Source organism: Hippopotamus amphibius, chromosome 7 (assembly GCF_030028045.1).
Source record: "Hippopotamus amphibius kiboko isolate mHipAmp2 chromosome 7, mHipAmp2.hap2, whole genome shotgun sequence".
NCBI classification, from domain to species: Eukaryota; Metazoa; Chordata; class Mammalia; order Artiodactyla; family Hippopotamidae; genus Hippopotamus; species Hippopotamus amphibius.
Genome location: NC_080192.1, coordinates 117,740,242 through 117,761,435, shown reverse-complemented (window position 1 = coordinate 117,761,435; position 21,194 = coordinate 117,740,242). Strand labels below are relative to the sequence as shown.

At 43.6% G+C, this 21,194-nt stretch overlaps 1 protein-coding gene across 2 annotated transcripts in view; it reads left to right on the top strand.

The window, feature by feature from the left end:
• Positions 1-14,487, top strand: part of ARHGEF33 (Rho guanine nucleotide exchange factor 33) — a 44,980-nt gene extending 30,493 nt beyond the window's left edge. Inside the window, exons 13-16 of one of the 2 annotated variants that reach the window (XM_057740695.1) lie at positions 264-428; positions 2,858-3,662; positions 7,298-7,437; positions 14,263-14,487. In XM_057740695.1, coding sequence (XP_057596678.1) covers positions 264-428; positions 2,858-3,662; positions 7,298-7,437; positions 14,263-14,392 — 1,240 coding nt within the window. In that variant the 3' untranslated portion in view covers positions 14,393-14,487. Of the gene's footprint in view, positions 1-263; positions 429-2,857; positions 3,663-7,297; positions 7,438-12,442; positions 12,495-14,262 lie in introns of those variants that run through there. The other variant, XM_057740696.1, reaches the window with a different exon arrangement.
• The last annotated feature ends 6,707 nt before the right edge of the window (positions 14,488-21,194 follow it).

The following is a 21,194-nucleotide window of genomic DNA, read 5'->3' as shown; positions in this document are numbered from 1 at the left end:
ATGGATGACATCTCCTCATACTCCCCTTACCCCCAAACTCAATTCAGCCAATTAATCAGTATCCCTACTCCTACCCAGCATCCAGCATGCACTCTAGTATGTAAGCAACCTGGTTTGTAGAGAGTCCTGGAGAGAGCGAGAACTTCACAGCTGAGCTTCATCTGAGAAATACTGTCTCTTTACCTTCCTTGGTATAATGTGTGTATTCAGAGAGCTGCTTTCCCACTGTACACCCTGAGAATTTATTACCTCCATTCCATTAGGTCCTCCATGGCGAAGCTGTACAAAGGGCTGGCTTCCCAGTGTGCAAATGCCGGGCAAGATGCTTCTCCCACTGTAGGCCCCGAGGCCGTCCGTGACAGTGGGATCCACTCAGAAGAGATGCTGCAGCCCTACCCTTCTACTCCCAGTTCTGGCCCTGCTGTCACGTAAGCACCTGTTGCTGTGAAAATGTTCATGACAATGCCCTTGGGTCCCAGGCGGTCTGTACAGGTAGCAGGCCAGCCCATACCAGGAGTGTGACCTAGAGGACTCCTTCCTCCCCCTTGCCCCATCAAGCCCGAATGTGACAGGCAAGCAGCTGACCCAATGCTTGGATCAGAGAAAGGCACTCATGTTAAGGAGCAGGCCTAGAGGCTGGAGGTTACTCCCAGCAATACTACCACACCTAACCACCATCCACCTACAGCGTGAGTCTCTGGTTCTGGACAATGACAGAGTGGAAGGGAGTGCCGTAAGACGGCGGGAAGGCATCTTACTGCCCCTCAGAAGGGTGGGGACCCGCTTACTATCTCCAAAAGGGACAGTGGAAAAAAAGACATCCCAGCAGTCAGGGGTCAGAGCAGGTCTGGGCTCTGAGGATGAGGTGATGCAGAAAGAATCTTGTTTGGCCCTTCCCACTCCTCCTTGAGGCTTCTTCCGAAAGGGACGTCATGAGCTCTGTTCTTCACTTATGACAGTTTCTCTGAAAGCTTCTGGGCAGTGGGTGGATTTGACAGTCTAAGTCTCTGCACACAACCCTCTCATGCACTAAGCTGGATTCTCACTCGGCCAACTTCTTGATGATCTTTAGGGTCACCAAGACCCTATTTACACATCTAGAACTCACTTTACCTCTGAAGGATGTCAACTTGGCCACTTTTGAAAGCAGGACTTCTGGAAGAATAAGGGAAACCAAAATTCCAAATTCCAAATCCCCAATTTACCAAATATAGACAATTCTCATGAAACTGATTCCTCATACTATAATTTCTGCTTTGGGTTTTATTAAGGAAAATTCGGAAATCATAAAAGAAGCTGCTTATCTTTTCTAAAACTACAATGAAGTGAGAGGTAAGCAGTTGAGATTACTTCAATTTTTAATGCTACAGTTTTTAGAATGCTGATTACAGTCACTAGAAGGAGCAAGTGATCAATAACACAAAACAAGTCCTGTTTGCTTTCTGTCCTTATTGCTTAAAACTGAGAACATTCATCGGCGAGAGATGGAAGTGCAGATGTGGAGGCAGAAATTTTACAATCATTCTGAACACCTAAGAGGCATTAACTTTTCTATAAAGAGAGCCCAGGATGACTTTCTTACTATAGAGAAAATCCTGTAAGTCCTGTAGGGAGAGAACTCCGCACAGAAAACATACCTTTCCTGGGTGGGGAATGGGAGGCAGGAAGTGGAATTTCAGTTCGTGGATCACTTCAGCTCTTAAAACAGTGATAAAACTATCTTCTTTGAAGTGAGACAAATAGAGCCAAAGAAGAAGAAATCCCTAGAGATTTTACCCAGACTGAACAAGATGGCTACCATCACACTCTGTGTTGGGAAAATAGCCAGAAAAAACGCAACAAGTCTTCCAAGTTAAAAGAGAATTCGAGTCATCAATATTTCATGTTACTATTTTTTCACCTCTGTAAATGTGAGACCTAATTTCCATTTTAAGACCACCAGAGAGATACATCTCTGCATTCTTTATGCATTTTTGTGGTAGAATTAAGTATGAATAAATAAACTAGCACAATAACCAGTATGGGTCTGTGTGTAGTAGTCCACTCACATCTATCTGGGAATTAATTCCAGCAGAACTGACAAATCACATCCAATCTGATGGGTATTCTATCCAAGTATCCAATGTTAATTATTCCTTACCCATAATTAAACAAACAAACAAAAAAACCCTTCCATAATATTGGGGATATTCAGAGTGACAGCGTTCTCATTCTGGTAATGTTTTTGTGGATGGAAGTTTGAGACGACTTACTTATACAGCATGCTTTATAGCCACAAGGAATGTTTTTACTTTTTTATTATGAAAATTTCAAATATACGGAATAGGAAAGTGTCCAGTAAACCGCACACACCGTCATTCAGATTCAGCGGCCATCAAGACTGTATTCCACTTACTTCCTCTGGGAACTTGTTCCTAAGCACGAAGAGGCACAAGTGGACCAAGAGTTGTTTCCATGATTTTACATGACTCTGTCAGGACAAGGCACGGAGAGAAGAGAGGAAAGCGGTGCCTTGGGGCCCTGACTGGTGGTGGGGAGGGTCAGCGCTTCCACGTGAGGGACGATGAGCATCCTTGGCCTGCCAGCATCTCTACACAGCGCCTCTGCGCTCAGACCGGTACTCCCGGCGTCCCCTTCACAGACGGTCATTTCCACACTCCACCTGAGGGGCCAGGGCTCGTGGGGGCTCCTTAATCCGAGGAGCCTGTGGCGCTTGGTAGGTGACACCCGTGGGCGCCTGGGAGGGACGGAGAGGAGGGAGCCGGCAGGTCGTGCGGTGCTCTGGGCCTCGCGCCCGCGAGGCCTGCCCTAACAAACCGTAAGCACGCCTCTTTTGTATTCTGTCTTCCCTTTAAAGACACCTGATGCCCCCCGTGAAGAAGAGCCCACAGCAGCCAAGCCTGATGGAGAGCATGCAGCCCGGCAAGCCCAGCGACTGGGAGATGGAGGGCAGAAAGCACGAAAGGCCCGAGAGCCTGCTGGCGCCGGCGCAGTTCTGTGCCGCCGAGCAGGACGTGAAGGCGCTCGCCGGGCCCCTGCAGGCCATCCCGGAGATGGACTTCGAGCCCTCGCCGGCCGAGCAGCTGGGCAACGTGGAGCGCTCCCTGCGCACCCCGGCCGAGCTCCTGCCCGACGCCCGCGGCTACGTGCCCGCGGCCTACGAGGAGTTCGAGTACGGCGGCGAGATCTTCGCGCTGCCCGCGCCCTACGACGAGGAGCCCTTCCAGGCCCCGGCCCTCTTCGAGAACTGCTCGCCCGCCTCTTCCGAGTCCAGCCTGGACATCTGCTTCCTGCGGCCCGTCAGCTTCGCCATGGAGGCCGAGCGGCCCGAGCACCCGCTGCAGCCGCTGCCCAAGAGCGCCACGTCGCCGGCCGGCAGCAGCGGCGCCTACAAGCTGGAGGCGGCGGCGCAGGCGCAGGCGCACGGCAAGGCCAAGCCGCTGAGCCGCTCGCTCAAGGAGTTCCCGCGCGCGCCGCCGCCCGACGGCGCGGCCCCGCGCCTCTACAGCACGCGCAGCAGCAGCGGCGGCCGCGCGCCGCTCAAGGCCGAGCGCGCCGCGCAGCCCCACGGCGCGGCCGCCTCCGCCCGCGGCGCGCCCAGGACCTTCTTTCCCCAACAAAGGTCCCAAAGCGAAAAGCAGACCTATTTGGAAGTAAGGAGGGTAAAGTAAAACCGACCCCAAAGCCACAGCTCTGGCAGCCCCGGGCCTAGATCTCCAGGGTGCAGCCTGGGCTCACCTAGCGCGGAGGGGAAGCCGGCGGGCCAGGCAGGGGAGCAGAGGCCAGGCTGGGAGAGGATGCTGAGAGAGCGAGCGAGCCCGGGTTAAAGGCTTGACCATCAGGGGCCCTCGGAGGAGTGAGCGCCCATTCTGCAGTGCCAGGACACAGGGGCATGCCATACCTATATATGTGTGACGCCAAAAAAAAATAGGACTCCTCTTAGACTTGCTTAAAATGTCCGCCCCCCCCCCCCCCCCCACGGCCAAGTTACAGAGTGAGAAGTATTCTCTGCCTTCCTGCCTAAGCTGTGGCATCTCGCAGATGCACTTCACTTGCAAAATACTGCAGGCAAGTCCCAGGCCTGTTTCTTCCTCTGCCTGTTAGATGCACCCCTTGTTTACTTGCTCAAAACATCAAGCCCTGGGTGCCAGCCTGCTGTACTCCCCGACCTGCACCCTTGTTTGTAGCTAGGAAGGAGGCAAGTTGCCCTCTCTCACTGAGGACAAAGTTGACTGCAAAGTTCATTTCCGCTTGCTTTCCTTTTGCCTGGAAAAGGATATCACCTTACTTTGCAGACTCCAGTGGGACAAGGACAACACAAAATAGTCAAGGAAGCATTGACTCACAGACACCTTTGGCCTCTATAACGATGTTTGGTATTTTGATGTCTAACCTTGGTGTCTGCAAGCCTTGGGAGATTTAAAGAAGTGTTTAAATACACATCCATGAAAGGACTAATAGTTACTGAGCAAATAATTTCTCTGCACAGGATTGAAACAAAGGCAATTTCTGATTAAACAGAGAGTAACAGGGCAGCTTTGACCTGTGCCCCCATCCTTCCTGTTCAACATTTTAGAAGTGGTGGTTAGGATTTACAGGGCAGCTCTGTATTGACTGATACATCTTGAAAATGACAGTCCAGGACAGCCTTTACCTGCATGAAGTATCCCCTGCATCCAGCACTAGGGATCCTTTGCCTAGGTGAGAAACGGTTTCTCCCAGGAATGAGGGTCCTGCATTCCACCTGTGCCTATTTCCAAGTGAGTGGGAAGAAAGTGAAGATCACAGACTCCTTTCATTCATCCAGTTTTCAGCAAACACTGAGCACCTGCCTCACACCAGGCTCAGTGTCAAGTGCTGAGGGTTCAGAAATAAATGGCATCCAGTCTCTGCCCTCCAAGGCCACCGGCCTAGCCCAGGAAGGAGACGCATAAACGCAGTATTATAATAAACAGTGGAAGCACATGGGACGGTATTTAAACCCTCCTAAGGTGATGGTAGTTAGAGAAGTCTCCTCGATAGCTTTAACATCTGAATTCAATTTTAAAAGCTGCTTAGAAATTGGCTAAGTGAAGAGTCGGGCAGGGAAATATGAAAAAAGGCTCATGGGCCTTTTACAAAAAAGGCAGGGCGAGTTTTTCCTTTTGAATTCTGTCCCAGATGGGAGTGGTGGACATTAGGCCAGAGCAACATGAAAAGCCTTGGAGCATGCAGCCCACCTGGACTCCAGAAAGCAAAGTCTGTGTCTGCTTCCTGAAAGGGCAGAAAAGCCTTAGTGTGCCTAGCTAAGGTTGCTGAGTTTCCCCAGGAGCCTCAGATTTCCTTCTGCCTCTGATTTTCAACTCTGAACTTTATAAAATTATATTAGGTAATATTTCTTAGACAAATCCAAGTTAGGCTTGTGTCAAAGTTTAAAAGTTCATTAACAAGGGAAGTAGAAACAGTAGTGCCAATTCAGAGTGACTTGGGAGGGGCAGAGATATACATACAAAACCTTATAACTAGTATAGTCTAAACTGCAAAGAATGCTTTTATTTCATATGTTCATAAAAAATTTCCTTTTTTCCCTAGTTGTGTGAAAAATTGGAAGCTCAACAATTGCTAGGCAAAAACCATTAATCGGAATTAGATGGGGGTTTTAGTTGCAAAAGATTAATCCTTCAAAAGCCCCATCTTTAAAGATATCAGCTCTTTCCTACTGAGATGTGCAAAGTTCCTAGGGTTCCATCTTCTCAAATAGACTCTGTGTATCTTCCACCCCTGCCAAACCCTAGTCTTCAGTGTTCTAAGAGTCAAAAAAGAAGACAGTATGCTTTAGTGGAGTCCTGACTCTGCTGCCAGATAGCTGTGTGCTTTTGGGTAATTCATTTGGCTTCTCTGTGCCTCCAGTTTTCTCATCTGTGAAATAAGACAATCTGTACCTTACTTACGGCACAGAGTTGTTGTGAGGATAAGGCCAAATAAGATAAAGTTTGTGAACATGCTTTGTAAAGTATGGAATGCTATACAAATGCAAGATATTATCAAGAGCATGATTACAGAAAGATTTTCCTGAAACTATAAATAGATATAGTTCCTGAAAAGTCCCTAAAAGCACACTTCTCAAAATATGGTCCTTGGGCTAGTAGTGGATATATTACTTGGGAGCTTGTTATAAATGTAGAACTTGGGCTCCACACGTGACCAACTGAATCACAATCTGCATTTTAGGAAGATTTCCAGGTGATTCATATAAACATTAAGTGCAGGTGGGCAGGAGCATACCTTAACCTGCTGGTTTTCAAAATCTAAGTGTGCAAAAACAATTATCTAGGCCTAACTTCAGAGATTCTGATTCAGATTGTCTGGTTTAGGGTTCAGGAGTCTATATTTAAATAAAGGCCCCAGGTGATCCTGTAGCCCCAGGACCACACTTTCAGAAACACATCAATAAGCCATCAAGATGTTGATCTCCATGGTTTAGTTATGAATCTTAGTAGAATCTCGGAGAATCTCTAGATCTTCTACTACAACCCCGAGTTAAGGTCTCAAAGTCAAACACATATGTTTCCTGAAAAAAATTCATCCCCACTCTGCTTTTCTATTAGCAAGCAGTCACCCATCCAATTCATGAAAGTTTCAGGGTGGTTTTTGTTTTGACTCTTTGGCTTCTCTTTTTGGGTTCAAAATTAAGCAGCTATTTTAAATTGCTTTTTAAAAAGAAACTAGAGAGTTCACAAAAGATAGAGTCTTATTTTTAAATTTATTTTAACTTTATCCTGTAAATAGCATGGATTAAGAATTGTAAAAGGTATGTGTGCAGGTTGGAAATATTAGTTGACATTTATTTATAAACAGATCTGACCTCAAAAACACTTTCCCTCATTAATGTCTAAAATGGAGAATTAGGAACATGAGTTTAAACTAGTATTAAAATCAAGAGACTTTTTTATTTTGTACAAAGAGAAACATACCCAGAAATATGAGGGGACTACTATTGGTTTTCCAGCAAGACAGTATTGTTGCCAGAATAAGAAATTAATCTTCCTTTGTCGCCTGATCTTTAATTATTGTTATATCATAACCCTACTCGATTATTTGCCCTGATATATAGAAAATACTTGTACACTTAGCAGAAAATTACCCACTTTTCAGCTACTGGTTCCTTAATTAGCCTAGGTTTGTTTTAGTTGCTTTAGTCCACCATTAGCCTTTTGGGGTGGGAGAGGCAAGTGACAAGTTAAAAAAATTGTCCCATAGTCAGGATCAATATTAATTTTGGAAAAGAGTAAAAATACACCCTCTTTTGTCTTTTCAGGAGATGCATTTAGAAGATGCCACCAGATTCTGTCCAAAGGAAGAAAGAGAAAGCGAACAAACATCTTTCAGCGATCAAAACCCCAGGCAAGACCAGAAAGGGGGCTTTCGCAGCTCCTTCCGCAAGCTCTTTAAAAAGAAGTGAGTAGCCCTTAGACAAGACAGCATTGTAACTCATTTCCCTGTGGGCTAAGTCTTGAGGTTTTAACAGTAATAAGTATCAAGTAGCCTGGTTTCACACAACTGCTTCAAGCTCAGTGCCTGCTCCCAGTAGCCACGATTCCTGCCAGGTGAAGATGTTTCTCATTGTGATCTCCTAGAGTAAAAGCAAACTCAGTTCTGTCCTCTGCTGCTTCTATCTTTTAGCCTTACTTCCTTGTTCCCAAAGTCATGTGTCCTGAGAGGAGTGAGCAGAGGAGGTCCCCTGGGAAATCCCCTTTGGCCGGGAGGAGTGGGACCACTATTGGAATTGGGCGTAGTGGGTGTGCCATCAGAATCTCCCTGCCTGTGGAAAGTTTTCTAAGGCATTGCAGTGCTTCTGCCTGCAGGGATCTATAGATATTCTGGTTGCTAGTGCATATTTTTGGGGACTTCTGCCAGTGTTTTCCCTAGCAGAAATGATTGAATGGGTTTGGCTTGGATCCTAGTTAAAAAAATCACTTTAATGGAGTTTTCATACTCCATAGGAGGCAAAAACAAGGCATCTCCCTCCTGTGGTCCTTCTAAGATTCTCAGTCCTTGCTGTGTGCAATCACCCACCTGTCATTTCGTTCAGCACTTCTTAGCACTGTCTCACAGACTGGGAGACCATGGCCAAACCCCGGCGTGCAATGTGAGAAGAAAGCTGAGCATTAGCATTTGATGGTGGAGGCGTCTCCAGTCCAGCCATTGCCTGCCTGAGGGACTGCTGTCTCTCTCCACTGGTCCTCAGGCCTATTCCCTCCCCCTTATAGAGAGATTTTGCCTGCTACTTAGTTTCTCTTGGTAGAGGAGGTGCTTACAGTGAGTTTTAAACAGTAAACTTCCTATGTTAGTGGATGGAGAAGTTAAAGACACTATTGCTGACTTTTCAGAGTTGCTGATACGTGAGGAAGCACAGGGAAATCACTTTCTCCTGATTTAGACCATGATCTTGATGGAAGAATTAGGGGCACGCATGGAGTGAGGACTTTTTTTGATGGTTTGTCTAATTCCTCTCCTATAGGGAGGGGGTAGTACTGAGGTTAGTAGGTCTCTGATTGTTGGTCCCGCCTGTTGTGACTGGAAGAACAACAGTACTGCAGTGAGACAGCCCTACTCCACAAGTCCTCTTTCAGTTTTGCTGAAGTAGCCCCGTGCAAGCATGACTATTGCTAGATCTGCTTTATTCAGGGGGTAATGAGCTGAGAATTGTGTCTCTCTCTCCAGGATCATAGATTTAGCTCTTTCCTGACCCAGTACCTACTGTCAAGTTTGACAGGGTGGAGAGACCTGGAGGCAGACAGCTCTCCAGCCTGACCTTGGGATTTAGGCTTCTGAAATCTTCTGAGGACTCCAAACTCCTAAGGGCACTGTTTGAGCCTATCTTTTTTATTTACTTATTTTTATTTAAAAACTACAGCATTTCCCAAGAAAATAGCCCCTTTTCGCCCAGGGCCATTTACAGTGACTGGGTGCTGTCTGTTAGAAAGCAATGAGTCACGGATCCCCACTGATTCCTTTACAAATTCCCATTTCTCAGCAACGTAAGAAAACTGCTCTGCCAGTTACCCGAGGCAGAGGGAGTGGACTTGTCCTCTCTGTATCCAGGGGGCAGAACTAGGAGCAATGGGTAAGAGGAAGAACTTTCTAAAAATGCAGCTGGAGCTGGCTGCCCATGAGGGAGTGGGTTCTCTTACAGAGAAGCTAGATGACCCTGGTCAGGGATGCTGTGAAAGGGATTCCCACACTGGGTGGGAGATCATTGCTACCTGAGTGCTTTCTAATCCTGAGATTTGCTTTATCTGTAGTTTAACTTTTTTGTAGATCAGTTTGGGTGATCACATCTTTTTAACACCTGAAACAAGAAATTAATGTGGCCTGGGACCTATAATTTTAAAGACTCACCATGTAGGAGACCAGATTTTCTCTTTCTAAAGCCTCCCACAGCCCTTGGTTCCATGCTGAGGACTTCCTGTGGACTCTCCAAATTTTCATGTTGGTTAATTGCTTTCAGCCCTCTTGTGGCTTTTGGGATCCTTGTTAGAGGGCCAAAGGGATCCCCTTAAGTCCTCTTATCCTTTTTCATAGATGAGCCCCTCCTGCATCAATCTGACTGCTGCCACCAGTCCTGGTCCTGCCTTTGTATTTAAAATTTGACGTGTTATATGGATGGAAGCAAAGGTGGCGCCGCTGCTCCCTCTGGCAGGCTTTCCTGGCTTTCTACCTTTCGTGTAGGACTGTGAGCACCATCACATGATGCTTGCTCATCGCCTTGTGTCCATGGTGCCGCGGTGGGCACTTTGGGGACTTGGCATGGGATAAAGAAGCAGCTTGAGTAGCTGCTTCTGAGTATTTTCATCCAAGGACCATGGAAAGGTTGTTCCATTATGCTAAAGTTGAGATAAAGGGCAGGGAGGCCCGGGTGCAGCACAGAAAGGTCAGTGGCTCTTAACTCAGATGAGAACACGCGATTCTTCTCATTAATGAAGCATCTTTTATCATATGCATGTACTGTGTGAGATGCTTGTCTAGGAATCATGAGTGGCTTGGTTGGTCTCAGCTGTTACTAGGAACTTGCACCCTGAAGCCAGGTGTGTGGACAGGTACAGGGAGGAACCAGAAAGAGACATTCAGCCCATTCTCTTCCCAAGTGTCGGGAGGTCAGGCTGGCAGCAAGTCCTGTGACTTCAGGACGTGGTTCATCCTGGGTACTGGAGTCATGCCAGAGGCTGGCCTCAGAGGTCCACAATGGACCAGAGCCAGAAAAGCCGCCTGTATCACATCTGGGGCTCGCCGCCTGCCTCCCCCACAGCCCTCTGGAGGCTCATCCCTGTCTACACTGACACACTTTTTGTATCCATAGGGGCTTGTTTGGCTGGTGGCCCCACACACCCAGAATGCTGCTTCGGGATGAAGCTAGGCATGGAGCCAGATGCCACAGAAAACCTGAGAAAGGGTTCTCTTCCCTCTGAGGCTGGGAGGGCCGAATGCTCATACCCACAAGGATTCGAAAGGGAGAGTCAAGTTGACATCATAAAAAAAAATCCTGAAAAATGCCCAAGATATTTGGGGGAAAGGATGACGCTCTGATTGTTTCTATCTCAGGCACATTTGTCCTGGGTGGATACCAGGTCACATGTCCCTGAGAGCTGCCCAGAATTGGTCAGAATAATGACTGCATATCTTAAAAGTGGAAAATATTAAGTGATTTTAAAATTTTTCGATGAGGATTCTTAGAAGCCAGGAACAGACTTAATGTGATAGGCTAATGCCGGACTGAATCCTTGTCCCCCTGCCTTTGAGCAGGACAGAAGGCAGACTATCCCATTCTATAAGGATCTATCTGCAGGCTTTCAGAAACTTAAATCTAGACTGTCCTGAAGTCTGAGACAAATGCTGCGTCATCTTTATATATAAATCTTGCACTTAGGCTAATAAGTAGTCTTGGTTGGGGTGTGCATGGGGGAGAAAGGGTTATGTAAGACAGCATAGGGGCAGGGAATGTAGATGCCTTCTCTTTTCATCCTCAACTTGGGGGGCGGGGAGTGGAAGACAAAGTATATGATTAGGTGTCTCCTTCCCAGTCAGTACCCTCCCTCTGCCAATTGCATCAAAATCTATTTTCTTAATCACACACTGCAGAGAGAGTACTTCTGCAGGGCCCCAGATGACTGTCAGTGAATCCTCTTCTTTTGCGTCCTATCAGCTGTCTTTGCATCTGCCCAGCCTTGGCTGTGGAACAGACCATGTGATAGAAAGCAGGGCTACTAAAGAATCAACTGATACTTCACCCTCACCTTCTTCTCCATCTCTTTAGAGCCTATCTCAAATTCTTCCTCCATTCTTCCCTGCTTTGGGGTTCTCTCTCATTTCCCATTTCACTTCCTTATATAACTTGAAAGCTGAAGGAGATGGTTGAAGGGATCACATTTACTTAAACCTGATTACAGATGTTACTCAGTAGGTTATTTGAAATCAATCACTAAGTTAAGGGTCTTCAGTGTTCTAGGTTCTGTCATTAGGAGCTTACGACCCAAATGTTAAGAGTAACCGAGCTACAAGGTTTAGTACCTAGAACATAGTAACCACTTTACAAATATACATTTACATGAACACTTGTTTGTCACCCTCTTGATTACCTGGGCCACTGATTTGGCCGACAGGATGGGTGTCCCCCTGCTCCCTTACTTCTCCATCTGCATGTTCCTAAAGTTTTCAAGGCAAAGTCTTTCCATCAGAAAACCAACCCTTCTTAAGTCAGAGGGTCCTGCAGCATTGATTCCAGCCCTCTTCCCTTCCCCCACTCCAAACAAACTTTAAGGCTTGTATGACCCCCCAACTTGTGATTTTTCTTTGTCTCTGTCAGTTGAGTGGAAGGAAAGTTAGCGACAGGTCTGTTCTTTTCCCGTCAAACGTGTGGATGGCTGTGTCGGAATGTACTGGCAGCCATCCTGCTCTTAGCCAGCAAGTGCCTGCCTGCCTGGCCCTTTATGCATGCTCAGGTCTGCCTTGCAGTCAGCCACAATGGCCCCAGGAACTCAAAAGCTATTTCTGTGTGACAGCGAAAGGGGATAAAAGCAAATACACTAGCTCTTTCTCCTGGATTCTGCAGCTTATTTCTCAGTAATTTAGGTATGCATCCCTCCAGAGCCACACCCCTGGAAGAGTCCATGAGTAGAGGTGGCTATATACCATGTAAGCGTTAGAAAGAAATCAGTTAAAAATATCTTTAAAAGGATAAAAATGAGCTTTTAGTCATGGCTACAGTAGAATGCTGGATTTTGAAAATGATTAACAAGTTAGCCATTAGTTAATTGTTAGTTAATATCAAGAACTGTTGGAGCCATTCACATACCTGCAGACATAGAGAAGGTGGTTTGTGAGAAGAGCAGTTAAAAAAAGAAAAAACTAAGTTGAGTTTGTGGACTTTGAAAACTAGACAGGGCGATTTTGGCATTTGTTTCAGAAATGGGAACGCAACTGGTGAAGATTTCTGTGGTCCTTGGGGCTGGTGGTGACATCAAAGCTTTCCCATTTCCAGGTAAACATGAAACAGTTGCATGTTGGAACCATCAAAGTATGACATGTTGGGTTTTGGAGAGATCAGACGTAGCTAAGAGGGGAAATGTAAGGTAAAGATGTTGACGAATGACTTTCTGATGAGAAACTGTCATGTGGGGAAACAATATTGAAGCAACACCAGCCAGATTCAAATCTTGCTTCTACTTCCTGCCCCCCAAACGTCAGGCCTTTTTAGTCTTCTGGGTAACAGAAGATATGGGGAGAGAATGACATGGTCCAAAATCTATCTTCCTAACATTTGGGGTGCAGCGTACTAAGCAGAGATGATTTGAACTGGAGGTAGTTGGGAGTTCTGAGAGAAGGCCTGGAACTTTAGGGTGGGACCTGTGGAGGTGGTTTCAAGGGAGAGTTCCAAGGGGGCTTCTGCAAAGGAAGAGGACTTTCACCCCACCCAGCTATCATCTTATTTAATGAATACCCAGATGTATTGGGGTTGAGGAGAGAATAGATTTTCCTCTATGCCCTGGGATATAGCGGAAAACTGATCCTTACTGACCAGACATAGAAAGTGTGGTAGGCAGCTAGGGCTTCATCTGTGATGCCAAATCAGGGTGAAAGTGAAAAAAAAATCCTATCAGTCATCAGGTTTCCAGATATCAGGATTTTAGTCTTTGTGTGGATCCAACTTCTTTCCTTGAATAATGTAAAGGAGTTTGAACTCTGCCCAGATAATTCAGTAAATGATAGAGTCATAATTAACTTAGCAACAATGCGGACACTCATGGTATATCAATGATAGTGAAAGAACTTATCCTTCTTTTGTGGATAGTGGAAGCATGCCTGACTCTGCCTCGGCATATGGAGAACTTGCTCAGTTTTGCAGGAGCTTTGGACAAAGAACTTCGTGTCTAATGTCACTGTCATACACCTTGCATGAGGTCTTTTGATGTTGGTTCTTAGTCACTGGGCTAGTTTTACCCATCCTAGCTCAGAGTTTAAGCTAGCCGAAGGGCCCCAGTCTAGCTTATCAGAGGTTATTTCCAGAAAGCCTCCTCCCTCTAGGGACTTCTGACATGAACAAACTGGAGAAGGTGCAGAGCTGGAATGGATTACCCAACTGGCTTAACCAAGAGAAAGGAAGAATACACCCTCGACTGGGGACTCAATTGGACTGTTTTGAGTTGTTGCCTCTTGATTTGGCTTGGTCTCCTATGTGGTGGTTGAGATAATAGAATCTCCTTAATCTGATTACTGTACTGATTTCTGCATTCTACCAAATGTAGCATATATGTGTGGTTGGCTTCAATAAATTTTTCGTTTAAAAATGAAAACAAGCAAAAGCAAGAGTTTGTAATGTAATGCCCAAATTAAGTAAAGGCCCTAGATAACCTTGGCTGAGAACAGTGAATTCCATCCCTTAAAATGTAAGAGCCTTGTTAATGTGTGGAGTAGTCGAGTCAAAACAGGGTTTATTGAATTTTCTAAGTCTTTACTCCCCTTTTACAATGTTATTACACAGTTTCTTACACTGACATACACAATTGTCACAACTGTCCCCATAAAGCATTAGAAAGGCAAACTCTTTATGTTCACTGCAAATCTTAGTTACACATGTCCTGAGTCATGAAATTCAGGGGAAGTAAATATTATTCCAGATCTAGGAGGCAACTGTTTTACAAATGCAAAACAATTTGGATAGATAAAATATTTGAAAACAATTAAAACCAAATCAACCTGTACTTTATCTGTGTGCTGAGATTTTAGGTCCAGTGGATCAGAATACAGGGAAAAAACTAATGAGAATCCCTCAATGGATCCTTCACCCACCAAACAAGATTTCTTCAGAAACCGACTTGCTCTTGCAAATGACCTTGACCAAGGAACAGCTGTGTAAAACATACTTAAAGTTGTATTGTCAAGTGGTAAGATGAGGATAAAAGGCTTGTATATATCTGTGTAGGAATATATATATATATATTGATGTATAAATCCCTGAGGAAAACTAATATAAATACTTACATATGAAACTATATCAACATACAAGACACTGAAGAGATGAAGATTATTAGTCTATGGTTGAGAGCTGGCTTTTTCAACAACACTTGGGAAAAGGGAGGTGAAGACTTTTCACAGCATTACAGAAAAATACAATAAATTTGGAAGAAAATAAACGTTTGTTAGAACAAAAACTTCCACCTTGAAGTCATTCCCCCAGTATAACATTGGACATGTTCATATTTAACATGGATGTGAATTTTATGCTTCCTAGGCATTTAGCTTATTAATTCATCCCAGTGTTCTTAGATTAATATACACTATATTAGGTGCCAGTTCTGTCTTGCTATATGTCTTCCAAAAACCCCAAGGCAATACCTAACATCCCTTAAGGCAAAGGATCAGTTAACAGAATTGTATTTTACATGTTGCAAATATGAGTTGTGGAAAATTTGTGCTTAAACCATGACACAGAAGGTTCAAAGCTTAAAGACATATTGGTCTCCAGATAGGAAAAGAACCTTAAGAGTAGCATCCCTCTTGTTCGATGGTTATGGAAATCAGTGCAGGGAACAGTGATTTCTCTAGAAACTGGGAGACCAAAGGAACATTTTCCCGCATGTGGGTTGTGCTGCAGATGGGAACAAATCCAGAGTCTATGTTTTATTGAGTACTCAGGATTCAAAGATCCACCAGTGATCCTGAGTGTCACACACACTCGTGACCACATGGACTGGGAAAAAAGCACTCATTTAGCCACATCCTCTCAGAAGACTTTTTTCAGTCTGTAAAGAAGGTGGCGACAACATCAGTACTTCAATGGCTTATACACAGTGGTTGCTACAAACACCAAGTCAGAATGAAAACTTAGCGCCAGCATTACCTTATTCTGTTTTCCAGAAGTAAGCTGTAAAGAAAGATCTTACAGTGCAGGCAGAGGAACCATTGCAATGCGGCTTGCTTGGCTATGGGGTAATAAAATGTGCTCTATCTCCACATAGATATGCCCAAGATGGTCCATATACTTGACACACCCCAAACATCAGAATCTTAATAGAAAAAAATTAGGTTTAAACAATATGTCTCTATTTCTATGCAGTTCTCTATAATTAGGGGGATAGGTTACTATTCATTCAGAATCTTGGTACTCCAGCTGACTTCTCCAGGGGCTGTTCCTCTAGTGATGTACTGTTTGATAAAATAAGGGAAGTTTCATTTGTAAGTGTTACAAGTTTTCTTCTCCTTGTCTGACAACTAACTGGGAATGCAAGTATTAGCATTTTGGACAATAGGAGTCTGGAAAGTCTGGAACAGTTAAAGGATCACTGCCAACTTTTTGGAATTTCCAATAATTAATTTGAAGCCAAGCTTTTCATTTTTCTGAAATTAATAAACTCCTTTGAAATTAGATTTTTCTCTGTTATCAGGCCAAAGATGTTTTGGGGGGCAGTGCTTACAAGCATGGTCTGAAATTGACTGGACGTGAAAAGTAAAACAGGAGACATAACCTCTTAAATAAAATGTAAAAAACAAAATTTCTTTCCCCTTCATAGTATTTATCATAAAAATGATCAATTGCTGGGAAGGTTTAAAAAATACCACGTATCTCCCAAATTTTCATTTTGACAACACCCTTTAAAAAATCTTGATGCTACACCTGTAGCACAACTCAGTTATATTTTAGGAAAGTAGTCTATGAAACTAGTAATAATTAATGCTGCTACTCTCTGGGTCTCTGTCACCTCATATCTGGATTTTTTTCTGGTAGCTTTCTAACTGCCCCCATCAATCCCACACATCCCTTAACATGTGAATGAATATTCCCAAATATTGCTTTGTGTAAAACTCTTTGACTGTTCTTATTTGTCTATAGTCCAATTCCAAACTCCTTGACATTCAAGGCTCTCTCTCTCCAGTACAGCTCCAAGTTTTCTCTCTGGCTAACCAACTCCCTCTTTGCAGTCCTGGTGAAGTACTAGACCTCAGCTAAGCTGGGCTGTTAATTGTTCCCTGGCAAGCCATGTACTTTGCTCAGGCTCACTCTTGCTTAATGCCTTTACTCTGGCCTCCTTCCTCCCTGCTAATCTTCAAGACCCAGTTTAAGCCTCCTCATCTTTCTGTGGCCTCTTGTGGTCTATCTTTTGATGTATGTGTCTTTCTTCCCAACAAGAATGTAAGTCTCTGCAAGGGCAGGAACTATACTGTATCTTTTGAAATTCTTTCCACCTCTAAAATAGTAGGTGCTTGGTAAATGGTCGATGCCAGCGTTCATGGTGGTGCTCTAAAAGGTAGAGGCCACAGAAATTAGTTTCTACTCATAATTTGGCGAAGAGTTTTAGGGTTGTCACTTTACTTTCCTGCCTTACATTTTTTTTTTAGAGAAAAATATCAATCACAAAGGAAATAAAATACAGTTGTCTTCAGAAGCAGGTAAAGGCACCACTGCTACTGTCACAGCATCTAGCATTAGAAAACATCTGTCCATTAAAAAGAAAAAAGCTTGCTACTCTATCCTATGTTGTACTGACCTATTTCATAATCTTTCTAGGTAATACTTTACATTGACAGAGGAGATAGGATATTTAATGATATTAATGATATTTAATGTAATGTTGCACTAGGGATGAAGTCATGGTGGAAAAGAGCTTGACGGTTGCTAAAATCTGTTGCCTCCAGTCCTCTGGAGAAGTACAGTTTACCTAGGAGACCACAGGCAGCTTCTGGAAGTGTTTGAGTGGATAAGCAGAAGGAGGCACCCCACCAAAAGATGAAGTGGATATTTCTGCACAGGCTGGGAGTGGCAACATGTCCCATTTGCATTCTTGTGGGGTCTGTATAGGACCCCAAGGATTATCCTGCTTTTCTGATTCCAGAACCGGGACTCTGGAGAGCCAGGGATTTATAGACCAGTACTCCTGGGTTCCATGTAGTGGGGTATTTCATCATAGACAGATAGTTTAAACTACTTGAAATTACAGTCTCTTGCTTGCTCAGGGAAGACCCTTTGAACAGTGTTTCTTTAGCACCTCATGTCTGTCATATTCTCTCACCTCCAAGTCTGTACTAATATATTATCTTCCCTATGAGAGCACTTGTGAAAATGCAGATTTCTGGTACTATTTCAGTCCCACTCTACTGGAATATTTCAGAGCGGGGCCCATGAATCTGCATTTTAAATGCACTCAGGAGATTCGTTGGCCCACTGAAATTTTAGAGCCACTACTTCTTAGACCAATAAATTGAATTCTTTAGTATATAAGCCACAGCACTCAGATTCTAAACATAGGTTGAATTTTAGGAAAGAATAAAGGATTATACTTACCTTAGGTTACAGAAAACTGATAATTCATGAAAACCCAAATGAATCTTTTTGAATTGTTTAATTTACCATCTGTGACCTTTACTATCATATATAGTAAGATTTTGATTAAGAATATACATATACACATGATCAGTGTTCTTTATAATAAACTGGTGAAACTGATTGTATATTCTACATAATCTATTGCATGCACTTAGAAACATGATAAAATCAATGTTTTACATTAAATTGCATAATAAAATTAAGTCTAGTTTTCAGACTAGACTTTCTCTTGAAATATCACCATTAATACTTTTCTTCCTGAGCCTAAAACAGTAATGCTCTGGGGACACTTGGGACTCTCATATCCTGAGAGCTGATTTAACTTAAAGGTGTGTGTGCCTCACTCAGCCTATGAGCATCTGAACATCTACGCAGAGGCCTGTGGATCTCACGTGGTAGTGAGGGGTTGAGGGAAAAAAGGGCAAGATACAGTTTTTCAAAAAGGGAAACAGGTTAAAAAAAGTTTGAGAAAATTGATGGAGAGACACCTCTATATTTTAAGGGAAAAATTTAGAAATTGATGTGTGACACTACATTGAGTTTTAAACACATAAGAACATAAGGATGTGCTGTAAGCAGTGCTGAAAATGTTGTTTTGGGAAATTGTGAGACATTCAAAACAGTCAATATTTTTGTACCTAAACCAAATAATTTGTTTTCCAAATATTGTTGCTTTCAGAGAGCTTAGTGCATAATCTTTGATGTTGTCAAACTTATTAAATATCTATAGAGATATTTTTATTCCTTCTTCTTGCCTCATTACCTTCAGAGATAGTAGCATTCAGTGCTCTTAACTCTTAGCAGGAAAATTGAATGTGCTGTGTTCCTTCCTCATGTGTATAAACCTGTTCACCTGAAGATGGTGGGATCTACTGTAAAGGACTGTTGTGGATCCCATCTGTGTTTCTGCCTACGTGTGTTGTTTCCACTTAGCACTAGATCGCATCCCCTCTTCTCATTATCACCTTTTCCTTTTCAACTGGGGCAAACCCTTCAGCATACAAGCATGCTCTCCTTTCTCTTATTTTAAGCAAAAGAAACCTTCTCTTGATGGTTCTAGCTCTGTCTCAGTTCACGGCTTCCTTTTATGTAAAACCTGAAAGAGGAGACTGCTCCACTTCTGGGTCCCATTCTTCATTAAAGTCGCCTCTGCCCACAGCACTCCCCTGACTGTGCCGTCAAGGGCATCGGTGGTTTTCACCCTTGCTAAACGAACGGTCCATTCCTCGTTGTTTTACTCCTCCATCAAATAGCATTTGACACACTGATCACTTCCTTCTTCGGAAATATCAATAATTTCTTTACTAGGCCTCAAGGATACAACAGGCTTCTGGTTTCCCCTTCATTCCTGTCTGGTCTATTTGTTGGCTCCTCCCCTCTCCTCCTCCTTTTACTGTTACAATGCCCCAGGGCTCTTTGCTTAGATCTCTTCTCTTTCCAATCTGTACTCACTTCTTTGGTGATCTTTTCTGGTCTGCTGGCTTTAAAATATGACCTTAATGAAAGTGACTCCCCGTTTTATATATTCAACCTCTAACTCTCTCCCAAACTCCAGACTCACATTTCCAGCTGCCTCCTTGGCCCCTCTCAGATGTCTCATGTATTTATTGAATTTAACATGTCCAAGCCTGCTTCAGCCAAATCTCCCCCACCTAGTTAATGGTAACTTTGTCCTTCCAATTGCTCAGGCCCCAAATCTGGAAGTCATCCTCGACAATTCTGTTTCTTAAACCCAGCATCCAGTCTATCAGCGACCTCTTCTCACCACCTCCTCTGCTATCTCCCTGGCCAATCTGCCTTCTATTGGACTAGCTTCCCTATTCCCCCTCTTTACCCCCCAATTATTCTCAACACTGCAGCCAGAGTGATCATGTTAAAATGTAAATAAGATCATGTCACTTCTCTGCTCAAACCCTCTAAGGGCTCTATTTCTTTCAAACAGAAGCCAGAGTCATTATAAGCGATCTGGACCTCATTAAGCCTCGGATGGCATCTCCTACTCACTCATTTTCATTCTTCTCCAGACATAAGCAGCCTCACTGTTTCTCAGATATATGAAGAATGCTCCTGCACCTGGGCTTTTGAATTGGCTGTTTCCTGTGACTTGGCATATTCTTTTCCTAGGTACTTGCATGTCTCATTCCTGCACCTCCTTCAAGTCTTTACTCATGTGTCCCCTTCTCCATGAGGCTGACTCTCACCATCACAGTTAGGTTTCACTTCCCCTGCCCCTACATTCCCAATCACCTTGTCCTGCCTGCTTTTTTGTTCACAGCAGTCACAACATTCTAACATATATCTATGTGTCTTATTACTTATTGTCTACATTTCCTCACTAGATTATCAATGCCATGATGATATGGGTTTTTGTCTGTTTTGTTCATTGCTATATTCCTAATGTCAAAACTGTACCTGAAACAATAAATATTTGTTGAATGTTGAAAAGTCAGATGGGCCCTTATCAAACACTTATAACTAAGGTCACTCAGAACCCATTTAAGTGACAGTAAACATCAAAGGAAGCTGTATGGCAAAGAATCAAATTATGCGAACTTGGGGATGAACCATTAACCTCTTCAAAGATATCTAAAAGCAGGCAAACTCTGAAAACACATCCTGCATAACTTTAGCACTCACTCTGTGAAAGGCACTGGGTTTTACACGTATTACCTTTAAATCTCACAGGAGTCCCCAGTAGCAGATCTATTAACCTCATGTATTGATGAGAAACAGAGACTCAGATTATTTAAATAACTTCTCCAAAGTTACACATCTAGTAAGTCATGGAACCAGAATGTGAACGCAGAAATCTGATTCCAAAGCACTTGCTTGCTGTACTCCACCACAATGATTTTTCCTTTTCTAGATGAGTCGTGAAGATAGAGAAACCAGCTTCTAAAAATGGGCTCTAGTTTTCTTCTTGCCTCCAGTGAGAACCAAGAGTCCTAAAATAGTAGAATGGCTATAAACTGCTTTTTTGGAATTGTACGCTTATCAAAGCCCTCCTTGCTACGTGCATCTATCTGCCAAAAGGTAGGCTCTGCTGGAGGCTGAACCCGAGAGACTTAATGGCCCTGAAATTGTGATGAGCTAGTGACTAAAATAAGTAAAAAAGCAAAGCACTTGGTTAAAATTCAAAAGAAGTGATTTTTCAAGAGGAAATTTGGAATCAGGTCTGACTAATCAATATTAACATCATTTTCCTAGAGCTTTTAAATTGATTACCTAGAACATACCCAATAATACATAGTTGGATTTCACAGTGGCCTACAAATGGAATTTGTACAAACTGATGATTTTGTGTCTCTAAACCAGGGGTAAACAAAACAAAACAAAA